Below are 16,888 nucleotides of genomic sequence, written 5' to 3'. Positions count from 1 at the left end.
CTGGAGGTTCTGACTACAGGTGAATGGAAGAGTGAGTGTGAGGAACACTAAGAACCAAATTTAAAACTTATCCAGAACAAGGCATAAATATTTAAGCCTTTGTGAAATCACCATGGAGAGAAAGTGTTAAGAGATGGATGTGTCGTTGATGGTTCTTGGCCTGTGCATGCAGTGTGTTAGTTCCTTAATTAAGCTATGGTGAAAAGCAAGTGTCATGGTGTCTGCATGAGGCTTTTTGTTGTCATCGTTTTGTTTTTTTGAGGAAGATTCGCTCTGAGCTAATATCCATTGCCTATCTTCCTCTTTTTGCTTGAGGAACATCTGCCCTGAGCCAACATCCATGCCTATCTTCCTCCACTTTGTATATGTGTTGCCACCACAGCATGGTTTGACGAGCAATGCAGGTCTGTGCCCAGGATCTGAACCCATGAACCTGGGCTGCCGAAGTGGAGCACACCAAACTTAACCACTGTACCACGAGGCTGGCCCCTGCTTGAGCCTTTTGAGGAATTAAATATGAGCAAAGGAGAATGTACATTCTACCTCAGCCAAAAATTTTTAATTTGGGGGAAAAAGGAAAAGCAAAGGCGGGACGTAAGGATATACGTCATTGTTTCCTCAGGTTAAGCCTTGCCTGGGCCACTCCACATTTGCCTGTATACGCTGTCCTGGAGCATGGCCCTAGGACGAGCTGTGCAGGCCAGTTCCTAGACTCACGTACTTACCTCTGCTCTACACAGAGGGAAAAATAACATCTTTGAAAAGCCTGAGCAAAGGCAGAGAGGTGGGCTTGAATGTGATCTGTTTGGGTCAGCCTGGCATCACTGGAGATTTATGGTGGGGTAATGGGAGACAGCCTGGGGGGTGGATCGATTACTGAAGGGCTTTGGATACCAACTCTTTTGGATATGCCAATCTTTGATGAGTCTAACACACCATCATCACCACTACCACCTCTCAGCCTTCCTGTGTGCTCACCCTCTTCCCAATTCTGGTAAGTGAAACTGCACTCTACATATGTTATTTTACTTTATATAGGCTTTGTATTTATCATATCATTCCTGCTTTCGCTATATGTTAGTGTTATTTTAGTTTTTATGTGTTGTTAGGTTATTTTGGGGGTCTGGGAATGCTCAAAAACTTTTCCCATGTGAATTACTGGTAATTGCTTCTTTGCTTTACGCTGTCTTGGCTTACGAAAGGTTTCATAACAACAATATACTTTTTGTTTGTTTTATTCAGCAACACTCTACTTTCAGATGGGGGTGGGGGGAAACCTGTACCAGCACCCATCAGGCAGCACCCCCCAATATCTGAGTCCCAGGTCTGCAGGACCTCTCTTGCAAGCTTCCCCATTATGGCAAACCCAACTTTTTCCCTATGTGCCCCAAACCCTACGTGTGGTAGCTGCTTCCTACAGTTGATATGTTACATTAGTGTCTGCCTCCCGTTGCCTAATGCACCCTGATCACCACACCAACCAGTTGAGAATGAGTTTGAAGTATGTATATAAAAGGCAACACCCTAAAGTCTATAGATTTCCTTTGATGTGTAACATTACCCTCTTGGCTTGGTTCAGCCCTTCATATGTCCATTAAAAAGCCAGTTAGTCTTCTCCCTATAAATTAAATACTGGGGCTCTGCATATAGTTTCCATACCTCCTTTTCTCACTGAAACATTTTAACTAACTGATACAGTTCTTCAATTGACACTATTCCTTTTTCACAAGGATTCCTAACCACTTCCCATAGACTGGGTCAGATCTTCTCACAACCCAGAGAAGCAGGGCAAAGCCCTCAGATTGTCATCCTTGTCACACATGTACTGTGTATTCTCAGCCCAAGGTGGTGGATGGATGGTCACAATCAAAACAAGAGCTGGGCCCCTGAAGCCTCCTTAGCCCACTTTCCTTTCCTCTTGCCACCTCTTCTATGCATCTCCTGTGAGGGGACTGGCTTACCAGTCAATTTGGGAACAGCCCAGGACTTCTGGGATCCTGGGCTAGAGTGTAGCCATTTCATTGCTCACTTCATCGCATGTGAATGCTCACTTTCACCATTATCAGTTCCAGCCTCCTTGCAGTCCTGCTGCTCATCTTTGGCTTGACTTTGCGGTAGAGACAAAGAGAAGGACTGAGCGTTCTTTACTTGTGGAGAACACAGAACTCTAGCAACTACCCTCATGACTCCCTATAGTAGGATATTTAGCCTGAACAATTTTGAACTTGGTGCTGTCCTGAGCCCCTATGTGATCACTCTCTCATCCAGTGGTAAAGTCCATGGTCCCACCGTGGTCCCACAGAGTGGCCCTGGTTCGGACCCAGTGAGGAGGTCCCGCCCACCAAACACAACAGCTGGTAGGACCTGGAAGCAGACGGTGGCTAAGCTGAGTCTGGGCAAACTGAATGAGCTCCTGGCTGCCGTGAATTCCCATAATATCCCTGCAGTCTTGAAGCGGGGAGCGCATCTCAGTAAGACTATGGGAGCAGGTGGCAGCAGCCCTAAGCCCCTGCGTGACTGCCTTCCTATTCAGTGGGAGACCCCACAGCACTGCTGTGATCTCAAGGAGTGGCCCAGTCTGGGACAGGCATAGCTGACGGGGATTGTGGCAGGCTCAGGTTACACAGCTCCTGCCCCCCACCCCCACCCCAGTGGCAACAGATGGAACCTGCAACCAGATGCTATCACTATGCGTCAGCACATATCCATTCCATCAAATGGTATAAAGAAATATATTAATACTCCAGATCAGAAGGAAAAAGACAAACACACAGAAATCAATCATGAAGGCACAGAAGTCTACAATATAAATGACAGAATTCAGAACAGCCATCATAAGAAAACTCAACGAGCTACAAGAGAGTTCAGAAAGATGGTTCAATGAAATCAAGAACCAAATTAATGAACAGAGGAGATTCATCACAGAAGAGATCGAAACTATAAAGGAAAACCAATCAGAAATGTTGGAGATGAAAAATACAATGAAAGAGAAAGAAAAATCTGAAGTCCTTAAATAACAAAGCTGACATTATGGAGGATAGAATTAGCAATCTAGAGGATAGGAATACAGAAATGCTTCAGATGGAGGAGGAGAGAGAACTAAGACTGAAAATAAATGCAGAAATTCTCTGAGAAATATCCAACTCAATTAGGAAATGCAACGTAAGGATTACAGATATTCCAGAGGGAGAAGAGAGGGAGAAAGGAACAGAGAGCTTATTCAAAGAAATAATGCTGAGAACTTCCCAAACCTGGAGAAGGAGCTGGAATTACATGTAAATGAAACCAGCAGAACTCCTGATTAGATCAAGGTAAAAAGACCTTCTCCAAGGCATATATTAGTAAAGTTGGCAAAAGTCAATGACAAAGAAAAACTATTAAAGGCAGCAAGGCAGAAGAAAATAACCTACAAAGGAAGCTCCATCAGTCTTTCAGCTGATTTCTCAGAAGATACCTAAGAGGCTAGAAGAGATTGGAGCGATATATTCAAAATTTGGAAAGACAAAAACTTTCAGCCAAGAATACTGTATCCAGTGAAAATATCCTTCAGATATGATGAGAAATAAAAACTTTCCCAGACAAACAAAAGCTAAGGGAGTTCATTGCCACCAAGACCCACCCCCCCACACACAAGATTTGATCAAGAAGGCTGTCATACCTGACAAAAAAAAAAAGGGGGGGTTTACAAAGCCTTGAGCAAGGAGATAAATAGGCAGACAAAATCAGAAAATTGCAACTCTCTATCAGAACAGATCAGCAAACAATTGTAACTCTAAAGATAAAGGGAAGGGAAACATGAAAAAGAAATAGAATCACTTCGTTTTAACCACAAATTCACAACAGATAGTGGAATAAGTTGTGACAATAACAACTTAGAAGGGGAAGAGGAAAGGGATGAAACCTGCTTAGAATTAGGGAATAAGAGGCTATCAGAAAATGGACTATCTCATCTATGAGATCTTTTATACTAAACCTCATGGTAACCACTCAAAAAAAAAAAAAAAGCAGAAGAAAGACACAAATGATAAATAAAAAGAAAACTGAGAAAACCATCATAGAGAGCCACCAAACTGAATTGGCATTCTGAAATACATGGGATGAGAAACAAGGGAAATACAAACAACTGAAAAACAAGTGATAAAATGGCAGGATTAAGTCCTCATATATCAATAATCACTCTAAATGTAAATGGATTGAATTTACAAATCAAAAGACACAGAGTGGCTGGATGGATTAAAAAACAAGACCCAACAATGTGCTTCCTACAGGAAACACATCTCAGCTCTAAAAGCAAACACAGGCTTAGAATGAAGGGATGGAAGTTGATACATCAAGTTAATGGCAAACAAAAGAAAGCAGGGGGTGCCATACTTATTTCGGACAAAGTAGACTTCAAAATAAAAAAGACAATGAGAGACAAAGAGGGGAAGTATATAACGATAAAAGGGACACTCCACTAAGAGGACGTAACACTTATAAATATATATGCATCTAACACAGGAGCACCAAAGTACATAAAGCAACTATTAATTGACCTAAAATGAGATATTAATAGCAACACAATAATACTAGGGGACCTTAACACCCCACTTACATCAATGGATAGATCATCAAGACAGAAAGTCAACAAGCAAATAGTGGAACCAAACAAAAAACTAGACCAGATGGACTTAACAGATATATATAGAACACTCCACCCCAAAATAGCAGAATACACATTCTTCTCAAGTGCTCATGGAACATTCTCAAGGATAGACCATATGTTGGGAAACAAGGCAAGCCTCAATAAATTTAAGAAGATGGAAATCATATCAAGCATCTTTTCCAACCATAATGCTATGAAGTTAGAAATCAACTACAAGAAAAAAGCTGGGAAAGTGACAAATATGTGGAGACTAAACAACATGCTACTGAACAACCAATGGATCATTGAAGAAATTAAAGGAGAAATCAAAAAATATCTAGAGACAAATGAAAATGAAAAGACACCATACCAACTCATATATGAGGCAGGGAAAGTGGTTGTGAGAAGGAAATTCATAGCAATACAGGCCCACCTTAACAAACAAGAAAAATCTCAAATAAGCAATCTTAAACTACACCTAAAAGAACTAGAAAAAGAAGAACAAACAAAGCCCAAAGTCAGCAGGAGGGAAATAATAAAAATTAGAGCAGAAAGAAATGAAATTAAAACCAAAATAATAGTAGAAAGGATCAATGAAACTAAGAGCTGTTTCTTTGAGAAGATAAAATTGACAAACCCTTAGCCAGCTTTACTAAGAAAAAAAGAGAGAAGGCTCAAACACATAAAATTAGATGAAAGAGGAGAAATTACAATGGATACCACAGAAATACAAAGGATTATAAGAGAATACTATGAAAAACTATATGCCAACAAACTGGACGATCTAGAAGAAATGGATAAATTCTTAGATTCGTACAACCTCCAAAAACTGAATCAAGAAGTAATAGAGAATCTGAATAGAGCAATCACAAGTAAAGAGATTGAAACAATAATCAAAAACCTCCCAAAAAATAAAAGTCCAGGACCAGAAGGCTTTTCTGGAGAATTCTACCAAACATTCAAAGGAGATTTAGTACCCATCCTCCTCAAACTATTCCAAAAAATTGAAGAAGACAGAACACTTCCTATCACATTTTATGAGGCCAACATCACCCTGATCCCAAAGCCAGAAAAGGACAACACAAAGAAGAAAAATTAAAGGCCAATATTGCTGATGAACGTAGATGCAAAAATCCTCAACAAAATATTGGCAAACCAGATACAGCAATACATTAAAAGGATCATACACCATGATCAAGTGGGATTTATACCAGGGACGCAGGGACGGTTCAACATCTGCAAATCAATGTGATATACCACATTAATAAATTGAGGAATAAAAACCACATGATCATCTCAATAGATGCAGACAAAGCATTTGACAAGATCCAACATCCTTTTATGATCAAAAGTCTCAATAAAATGTGTATAGAAGGAAAGTACTTCAACATAAGGCCATATATGACAAACCCACAACCAACATCATAATCAACAGGGAAAAACTGAAAGCCATCCCTCTGAGAACAGGAACAAGATAAGGGTGCCTACTCACGCCACTCTTTTTCAACCTCGTACTGGAGGTTTTGGCCAGAGTAATTAGGCAAGAAAAAGAAATAAAAGATATCCAAATTGGCGAGGAAGTGAAATTCTTGCTGTTTCCGTATGATATCATTTTATATATAGAAAACCCTAAAGAATCCATCAGAAAACTGTTAGAAATAATCGACAACTACAACAAAGTTGTAGGGTACAAAATCAACTTACAAAAATCAGTTACGTTTCTATACTCTGCTAACGAACTAACAGAAAGCGTACTCAAGAAACAATCCCATGTACAATCACAACAAAAAGAATAAAATATCTAGGAATAAATTTAACCAAGGAAGTGAAAGACCTATACAATGAAAACTATAAGATATTATTGAAAGAAATCGAGGATGACATAAAGAAATGGCAAGATGTTCCACACACATGGATTGGAAGAATAAACATAGTTAAAATGTCCATACTACCTAAAGCAATCTACATATTCAGTGCAATCCCAATCACTATCCCAGTGACATTCTTCATGGAAATAGAACAAAGAATCATAAAATTCATATGGGGCAACAAAAGACTGCGAATAGCTAAAGCAATCCTGAGAAAAAAGAACAAAGCTGGAAGCATCACAATGCCTGACTTCAAAATATACTACAAAGCAATAGTAATCAAAACAGCATGGTACTGGTAGAAAAACAGACACACAGATCGATGCAACAGAACTGAAAGCCCAGAAATAAAACTACACATCGATGGACAGCTATCTTTGACACAGGTGCTAAGAATATACAACGGAGAAAGGAAAGTTTCTTCAATAAATGTCGTTAGGAAAACTGGACAGCCACATGCAAAAGCATGAAAGTAGACCATTATCTTTTGCCATATGCAAAAATTAACTCCAAATGGATTTAAGACCAGAAGGTAAGACGTGAAACCATAAAACCCCTAGAAGAGAATATAGGCGGTACACTCTTTGACATCGCTCTTAGAAGGATCTTTTCAAATACCATGTCTACTCAGGCAAGGGAAACAAAAGAAAAACAAATGGGACTTCATCAGATTAAATAGCTTCTGCAAGGTAAAGGAAACCAGGAACAAAACAAAGAGATAATCCACCCACTGGGAGAAAATGTTTGCAAATCATATATCCAACCAGAGGTTAATCTCCAAAATATATAAAGAACTCATACAACTCAACGACAAAAAACCAAACAACCTGATCAATAAATGGGCAGAGGATATGAACAGACATTTTCCCAAAGAAGATATACAGATGGCCAATAGGCACAAGAAAAGATGTTCAACGTCACTGATCATCAGGGAAATGCAAATCAAGACTACTTGATCAAAGATCAAGATATCACCTTACACCCGTTAGAATGGCTATAATCACGAAGACAACAAGTGTTGGAGAGGATGTGGAGAAAAGGGAACCCTCATACACTGCTGGTGGGAATGCAAACTGGTGCAGCCACTAGGGAAACCAGTATGGAGATTTTCTCAAACAATTAAAAATCAAAATACCATATGCCCCAGATATCCCACTACTGAGTATTTATCCAAAGAACTTGAAATCAAGAATTCAAAGAGACTTATGCACCCCTATGTTCATTGCAGCATTCTTCACAATAGCCAAGATGTGGAAGCAACCCAAGTGCCCATCGACTGATGAATGGATAAAGAAGATGTTGTATATATATACAATGGAATACTACTCAGCCATAAAAAAGGCAAAATCATCACATTCACAACAACATGGATGGACCTTGAGGGTATTATGTTAAGTGAGATAACCAGACAAAGACAAACCCCGTATGATTTCACTCATATGTGGAAGATAAACACATGGACAAAGAGAACTGATCAATGGTTACCAGAGGGGAAGGGGGTTGGGGGGTGGGCATAAGAGGTAAAGGGGCACATTTATGTGGTGATTGACAAATAACAATGCACAACTGAAATTTCACTATGTTAGAAACTATTTTGACCTCAATAAAGTTAAAAAAAAAAAACGCTGTTGTGTGTGTATTGTGGAATGTCAGAAATACATATCAGTTATATAATTTTCAACACTTGGTATTGTCAGACTTAAATTTCTATATAAATAGATATATAGATAGATAGAAATACAGAGGGATATGTGTTGTGTCTATACTGTATCTATATTTATCTCTCTCTCTATTCATCTATCAATCTATCTATGTGTATCCTACCTCTGTCTACAGAGATGACCTGGGAGCAGCTCACCCCAAGAGTAATGAGAACATTTAGTGCCCAGAAATTGACTTCTAAACACCATTTTTCATTGAAAGTAACCAGGGCTCCTTGAGGAAATAGCTGGGCTGGGGTAGGGTTAATAAAAGATAAGCATGGAACATCTTGTGGTTCCAGAAAGCAACGAAGTGCCCAAAGAATATGGGGACAAGTCAAAAAAACACAAAAGCCAGCTTGAATGGGCTCCCACTGATCAAAGAGGGGACAACAATATAATGATAATAAGTTATAAACCATTGAATAAAATAGGAAACTCTGATTCCATACGATGTTAATAAATAATGAATAAATTGAGTTGAATTAGCAACAGGATATTTATGTAGTTGCAAAGTACTTCACCATAAAATACTTATTAATTACAAAGTGGGGCATAATGGAAAGACTGGCAGACACTACCTTCATTTAGTGATCCAAGTAACATCACTAGTAACGGGACAAAATGAAATATACACCACTGCCTTAGTCTGCTCAGGCTGCCATAAGAAAATACCGTAGACTAGGTGACTTAAACAACAGGAATTTATTTTGTCACAGTTCTGAAGGTAGAACGTCCAAGAACAGGGTTCCAGCAGGATTCAGTTTCTGATGAGGGCTCCTTCCTGGCTTGCAGATGGTCTCTTTGTCCACATGTGGCCTTTCCTCTGAGTGTGTGTGGAAAGAGAAAGGTCTCTCTCTTCCTTTTCTTATAAGGTCACCAATCCTATTGGAGTAGGGGGGCCTACCCTTATGATACCACTTAACCCTAATTACCTCCTAAAGGCCCTGTCTCCAAATACAATCACATTGGGGGTTAGGGCTTCAACGTATGAATTTGGATGTGGGAGACAACTCAGTCCATAGCACCACCTGATAGGCTACAATGAGAAGAATGCAACATCACTTCTGTGGTATTCCTGCCAAAGATGCATAACCTGAATCTAATTATGAAGAAACGTGAAACCCAAATTGAGTGATGTTCTACAAAATAACTGGCTAATAATCTTTGTGTCAGGATCATGAAAGTCAAGAAAAGACTGAGGAACCATTTCAGACTGACAGAGACTAGAGACATGACATCTAAATGCAGTGTGTGATTCTGAACAGAATACTTTTGCTGTGAAAGACATTATTGGGACAATTGGCAAAAGCTGAACAGGGTCTGAAAATTAGATAATACAATGTATTAATCTTCATTTACTAATTTTGATGGCTACATTGTGGTCCCATAGGAGAATGTCCTTGTTTGTTAGAGATACACCCTAAGATATTTGGGGAAGACAGAGTATCAAGTTGTCAACTTACTCTCAAGTGACTCAAGGGGGAAAAAGTCCTTTGTGTTATGCTTCCAACTTTTCTGTAAGTTTGTGATTATTTCAAAAAAGAAAAAAATTTTTTTTTTGAAAAAGCACAAGCTTTAGAGTCAAGAGTACTTGGGTTTGATTCCCAGCCCTACCATGGTGTGTTCTTGAGCAAGTTTCTTGTGCTCCAATGTCCTCATCTTAAAATGGAGACAGTATAGGTTATTGTGAGGTTTAAATGAGTTGATTCATGTAAAGAGTTTAGATCATTATCTAGCACATGGTAAGTACTCAGTGAAGTTGATATAATCAAATTGTCAATATAGTCAAAAAACTGGACCTTTTCACCAAATCATTAATGGAGCTTCCAAATTAGTCTGTAATTTAGAGCTCATATACTAGAGCATAAACTCACCAAGCCAAAGTCACTTTTCAATTCCTGTTTCTCACCAGCTCCTTTATTCCAACATCTCCTAACCACAGCCATGGAATTGAGCCTGAAGGCTGTGAAGACAGAAAAAGGATTGACTCCGTTCATTGGCAGGTTCAAAATTCGGTCATTTGATTCAGGTATTCAGGTAGCAGACTTTGTTCCCTTACGGGGCAGGGTACGGATCTAGATAGACTCTACGAAAGGCTCTGAGAGATGGGCTCTTAAAAGCTCGAATGCTGTTTTACTAAAGTTGGTGAACCTTCTGTAGGTCTTGAAGTTTTGTTTTTCATTTTTTGAATTTCTAACTGAATAAGACACCAAACATATTTTTTCTTCTTGAACCCTAGAAATTGAACTTCAGAGCCCTTAATAACAAGAAACTTGCCTCACATTTAATTGCTTTTTGCCATTTTTTGACTTTGTTTCATGCACACCATTGAAAATGGAACATGAACATGTGTGCATTTTGATGATGTCATATGTGATCCCCATGATGTATTCATGTCCCATGTTTTCTCTCCTCCCTCTAATTCTCTGTGTCTTACTACTCCCCTAACTACAAGTTAGATTCAAAATGTCCCGTACTTTTCATTGGCAGATCCGCAGAACTCCAAAGTGTTTGAAGAATGCATGTCTATTTTCCCCCCAAGTTATTTTGCAACTTGAATGATTTAGCTAGACGACATGACTGTTTAATCTCCTTGGTAGTTACCATTCTCATAAATCAATCAACTGGCATTCTGGTTTATATATCAGCTTTAGGAGCATAGTCATTTTGAGTCTACCTCCTGAGAACGTCATCTAATCTGAGTGTGCTGATCAATAAAGAATTTGAGTCTGCAAGAGTCTAGACTGATCAGTTCACCAAGATAATGCCACTAGTTGGCTAGTCCTGGAGACATACTTCAGTATTACTCTGTAAGGAACTGAGAAAATAGGTCATGGCTCTGATCTGCAACTGGAAAAACAAATTAAGGATGGGACAATTTAACTAGATGTCTTTGGGGGGCATTATTGAAATGTGGAAAGGTGGAAATTTGTCATTGTTTGTTCAGCATTGTCCAAGGGACAATATAACCCCAAAGTGGCAAACAGAAAAATGGTTCATATAACAAATTTAGTTCCTAGCATGAAAAACAGAGACTCATGAGGCTTGTTAATTAATTCAATTCACTAAGTGTTTGTTGAGCATCTACTAGGTATAAGGTGGGTATTTAGGTTCTGTGGGGGACACAGAGCTGAAGATTCTTTAGAAACTAGCCCTAAAACCTACTGACTTCCTTTTCTCTGGTAATGTAGTTGCCAAGAAACTTTCTCATATTAACCTATCTCCTCTGCCTGGAGGAAAGAGTATATGAACTGTGGTGGCAGGTGCAGATTCCCTTGGCAATTCTAGTAATGCACAGAATCGCATATCAGCATTTAAATTCCAATACCTGATTTCCTCGATGAGTCATGGTGTGCTGGACTGATTGCGGGATTCCAGGAACTTTAGGGCTGAAAGACTAGATCTTGAGGCAGAGGACATGCTTTATGGATGGATGATCCTTCTTGGCCTCTTAAACTTGCTTAAGGAATCTCAGGGCATTCTATAATCCACCAACCATATGAGCATATCCAAATGCTGGTAGCAAATCTGATGGCTGGGACTTTTTAGGGGGGATGATTTAAATAAAACTATATCAAGGAAACCTATTTGGCTAGAATTGAAAGGAACATGGTCTTAGCTACCTTTTCTCATTAAATATTAGATGAGACAGAAGGGAAAATGGGATGTAGACATAAAGAAGAGGGTAAACAAGATGACAGAGGGACATATGGGTGGGAAGTATTGGTAGATAGACTGAAATATTGAGAAGAGGCAAAGAGAGATGGACAACAATGATGGATGGATAGGGTACAAAGATCAATTGTTTGGGTTTTCGTTTGGGGTTAATAATCCCTAGCTTGATTTTATGGAATTATAGTAACATTATACAAGATCCTGCAAGTGGATGTGCTTTCTTCAGAGAAGTACAGAATTCTCTAGAAATACAGTAAATAAACAATTAAATATGTAATATTTATTACATGAGATAAATATATATAAATAACCTGTGGACCACAGAGACAGTGAGCTAGGTCTGTAGTAAGTCAACAACCTCTGAGCCATTGATGACACATGTCTGCCCTGTTATCTGTAGTCCACAGTAGGATTTTTGGTAAATAAGTGTAGAATATTAGAAATAACAGTAACCATGTCCCAACAGCTTAGGGTTGTTGGGAACATGCCTAGTTTGTACCAGGGTTAGTACTCCTCATGTTCACCTGGCCAGAGAGAAAATGAGGAAAAGTGTGTAGAGATGAAGAGGCTATAAATGATGAAGGAGTTTTTTCTTTCTCTCAGTAGACTTCTCTTCCCTTCCCCAGCAGCCTCCTCAGTGCCCCCTTTACTTCCTTGTTCCTCAGAGTGTAGATGAGAGGGTTCACCATGGGCGTGACTACAGAGTAGAAGAGGGAAATGAATTTGCCCTGGTCCTGGTTGCTGGTCTTAGCTGGAAGCAGATACCCATAGGTAGCTGAGTCATAGAAGAGGAGCACCACCACCAGATGGGAGAGGCGTGTGTTAAATGCCTTTCTCCGCCCCTCAACCAAGCGGATCTTCAGCACTGCCTGAGCTATGTAGCAGTAGGAGATCAGGATGATGCTGAGTGGGATGGCAGTGAAGAAGGTGCAGACACCATTGAGCATAGCCTCATTGAGACTTGTGTCTCCACAGGCCAGTTTGATCATGGCAGGCACCTCACACAGGAAGTTGTCCACCCTCCAGTGCCCACACAATGGGAGCTGCAGAGTGAATGTTGACTGGATCACAGAGTTGCCCAAGCCACCCAACCAGGCAATGGCAGCCAGCAGCCAACAGAGCCAACAGTTCATGATGGTGGTGTAGTGCAGGGGCCGGCAAACTGCCACATAGTGGTCAAATGCCATCGCCACCAGCAGGATGCACTCAGTAGCCCCTAGCCAGAGGAAAACATAGAGCTGGGTCACACAGCCACCATAACTGATAATCTTGTCTGGTCCCCATAAGTTGATCAGCATTTGAGGGACTGAGCTAGTAGTAAAGGCAAGGTCCAGAGTGGAGAGGTTGCTGAGGAAGAAGTACATGGGTGTGTGGAGCCGGGCATCTAGGCAGGAAAGAAGGATGATGGTTGAGTTACCAAATAGGGTCAGCAAGTAAGAGAAGAGAATGACTACGAAAAAGACAATCTCCAGCTGAGGATGGTCAGATACACCCACCAGAATGAAGCCCTCCAAGGTGACGTTGTTGGTCCCTTTCATCTCTGGTTGCCGTTAGTCACTTGAGGAATCTGTCCAGGGAAAACCACTGGGAGAAAAGCAAGTGAAGAAGAAGCTATTGAGAAGCTTGATCTGCGTAAGGGAGGGTCTTCTGGGCTTCATAGTTAAGTAACAATTTAATTTTTATGATTGCAAACTTTCACTGCAATCCCCAACAACTGTCAGTCCCACAATGAATGGAAACTTTATTCCATTTGAATGTCAAACATGAGCTATTACAGAAATGAAGGAAGTGCCTTATGAACAACAAAAAGATTAGGGTTCTTCAGTTCAGCATGGCATTTACAACAGGGTAGAGGAAGCTGACGATTTAAATTAAATCTGGAAATTCTCAAAATAAAAATTTCCCCAGCCAAGGTTTTGATATGCTCAAGGAAGGGTGAAGAAGACCCATTGTATTTGGAACAGCTTCCCAGAAGTTTCTGGTAAATTTCCTCCCCTTTCTTCTATATTCCTCCCTTCCCATGTGAAAGCTCCTGATCTAGAAAGATGAAGTTTGAAGGAGAACGTGAATCTACTAAATCATGAAAAAAATGGAAAGGGTGAATTTAGACTTATCCACCAAATACAGAAGATATGAATATGTGAGTTAAGAGGAGGTAAGTGTAGAATAAACAAAACCTCACATAAGCCCAAGTAAGTTTAGGTGGAACAGGCTAAAGATATAAACAGGTTTTATCCAAAAACGGGTTAAATCAGTTAATGGGTACCCATAAGTAGCAAAGGAAACTAGAAGATTTCAGAGGAGATCGCTGATCTTTTGAGGTATATGACCACTATGCCCACTTCTAAACCACTGAGTAATTCTTAACATCTCACAAACAAAAATTAGCTCTTGTTAATAATGGGTGAATTATCATCTCCTTTCATTGGGGAAGACCTAGGCTTTTCTGAAGATCATAAACCAAAGCCTTTCCATCTTCTTTGATTAATGAATAAAATGATCTGAAAAGAAAGCAGAAATAGTCCTTGGCTTAGTTGTCCTCATCTGGGCACAGAAGATTGGGAGTGAATGCTCTGCCTCTTTCTCTGGACAGTGACATGTCCTACAGGAACCCTGGCTGCCACACCTGAAGAGCAGGCTTGATGGGAGGCACTACTCAAGGGAAGTGAGCAGGAGTTCTTAGCTGGTTCTGGTGTACCAGGCAGGGACCACTTGGGTACAACTCGGCTAAAGAACTGTCCTTTTCATCAATAAATAATAAAAATACTAGAGATCCTGATGCTAGATTCCACCCAAAAGTCAGGAGGGAAATCTCTTCTAATTGCCTATTTATTTAGGTCAGCAATGGAGTCCTTCTATTGAGTCAAGGATGATAGGGATTTCAGAGCACTTTTCAATCTTCCTTCATACCTCTACCTAATACCTTAAGAAGACGTGACTACATATTCTTTTCATTTAGAACTTAAGAAAGCTGAGGAATTGAGTTACCAATCTGATAGTCACCTCATCTTTCCACTCAGAAGTTCTTCCTGATATCCATCTCACTACCTCCTGCTAGTAGAGGTGCTTGTCCCCTTGTATCCCTCTAGGGGAAAGAAATAGACAGACACTGCCTATCTTCTTCCATGATTTGTCTGGTCTCTGGGTGGCTGGTGCTTTGTGGCCGCTCAGTGATGTCAGGATTTCTTGCAGTCCTCACTCTGCATACTGAACAGTTTTTAGCCCAGGAATAAACCAGCCAACATGGAAAAGGAAAATTCATAACTAGAGTGGGAAGCTGTTGACCCCAGCCACTCAGAAAGTTCAGGAGGAAATGCCATACCAACTAGATTCTTGGCCTGAGCTTGACAAACTCCCCAAACCAACATGACTGTAACTTCAAGTCTGAATTCAGCAATTCAACTGCTTTTCAGGGTGTTTTCCTCCCTTAAAGGGTCTCTTCCTTTGGTTCCTAGTTCTCTCATAATCTTGGAATGTTAAATTGATCCAGCACTGTTTGCATTTTAAGAGGACCCTAAAGAGGAAAATATTGATCTCAGAGGATACACCATTTATGGTGCAATTTAGGCATGGAAGCACCCAGATGGAGGTTGTTTGGGTACAGAAAGATTTTTAGGAATCACTCATATGATTGATTGGTTCCCATCTCAGCCTACCTGTAAATTTGGTTTGAACATTCAGGATATTGAGAAAAACAGCCAAGACTTGCTTCTTAAAGAGAATCCTGGATGTTGTAATTGCCCTCCTTCACCCAGTTTTCTGCCCATTCCTCCCTAAATTTCACAATTCTCAGTTGGCCACTTGTGGATTAGCCACAGCAAATCTGGAATTTAGAATTGGCTTCCTCCAAGCACAGAAATTGCTCCTGAGCTGTCGGTATTCCTCATATCTGGTGGCACATTCTCAGAATTCAAGCCTTGCTTTAATATTAGCCTGAGCAGTAAAAGGAAAGGGAATCATAAAAAGTGAAAACAAAGAAACAAACCTAGTCTTGAATTCCTGATCCTGGCAGAGAAGTTCATATATGTGTTTTATTTAAAAATATTTCATTTATGTGGGAGATGGTTGACAGATATTCCTGAGAGCTCAGTTTGTGCCTGACTAGCTTGCATGTAAGTTCTAAGTTAATCTTTTCTTGGTGATCTGGTCAGAATTGAAGCTAGGGTTTTCAATATAGGATAACACTGTGGCAGTCTGGCAGGCAAGAACCACACAACAGAACAAACTTTGTTTAGATGGATGAAGTCTGAAGTGGAACACAATAAAAACCTCTGCAATCAGGAAAATTTAAGGTATTTGATCAAGTGAACAGGAATTTTACCCCCAAATCTTAGAATTTGAAATGGAGGAGTTTGAACCTTAAAAGAGGTAAATATAGGACCAATAAAAGAAAAAATGACATAGTTCATAGTAAACATCGAAATTAGTACTCCTAAGAGGCATCACAGTTCAAAAATATTGAAATTTAAGAAACATAGTTATGAAGGGAAGTTAAGAGAATCTACACTGTCTGGAGGGGACTCTGACGTTTGCTGTTTGCATCAGGGAAGACAACCAAGCTCCCTTAAAATTGATTTCCGATACAACTGTTGGAAAAAGAATCCTGGCTGCATGGACCATGAGCCTGGCTCAGGGGGCAGTTCTAGTGAGCACAGGATCTTATAAAATAGAAAAAAGGCTAAGTGGCAGGACATCAAATACATATAAAAATTCAACACCACAAACTCAGAATGGAGAGGCTGGATAAACATGGGTGTTCCAGGAATAGCTCTCCAGGTTACATCTCTCCGCAAGCCGAAGGCAGTTTGCACTGGGTGTCTCCAAGGGAAAAAACGGAGAGGGGCATGTTTGACGTGAGGGCCAGGAAGTTAGCTTTCTGCCCTGTACTGCTGAGGTCATTCCTTATTGGAGAGTCTTACTTGATTTGTCTGGCCTTTTTAAAAGGACATGCAGCATGTGCAGATTTTTAGAGAAGAGGGAGAAGGGAAAAAAATAGGTCCTGTTGAGAATGGCCAAGA

The 16,888-nt window shown here is 40.1% G+C and overlaps 1 protein-coding gene across 1 annotated transcript; it reads right to left on the bottom strand.

Annotated features, from left to right (window-relative positions):
• Positions 1-12,469: 12,469 nt before the first annotated feature.
• Positions 12,470-13,408, bottom strand: OR2C1 (olfactory receptor family 2 subfamily C member 1). Its single transcript, XM_004438137.3, has one exon. It carries the CDS (start codon positions 13,406-13,408, stop codon positions 12,470-12,472), a length of 939 nt encoding a protein of 312 aa, XP_004438194.1.
• Between the last annotated feature and the right edge of the window lie 3,480 nt (positions 13,409-16,888).

This window comes from Ceratotherium simum, chromosome 26, assembly GCF_057802395.1.
Source record: "Ceratotherium simum simum isolate JZ-2026a chromosome 26, ASM5780239v1, whole genome shotgun sequence".
NCBI classification, from domain to species: domain Eukaryota; kingdom Metazoa; phylum Chordata; class Mammalia; order Perissodactyla; family Rhinocerotidae; genus Ceratotherium; species Ceratotherium simum.
Note: the sequence above shows the minus strand (reverse complement) of the source record. Positions and strands in the feature narration are given on the sequence as shown.

What these genes read in the sequence shown, in the direction of transcription:
- OR2C1 (XM_004438137.3), bottom strand. Translation starts at nt 13,408, where the DNA reads ATGAAAGGGACCAACAACGTCACCTTGGAGGGCTTCATTCTGGTGGGT.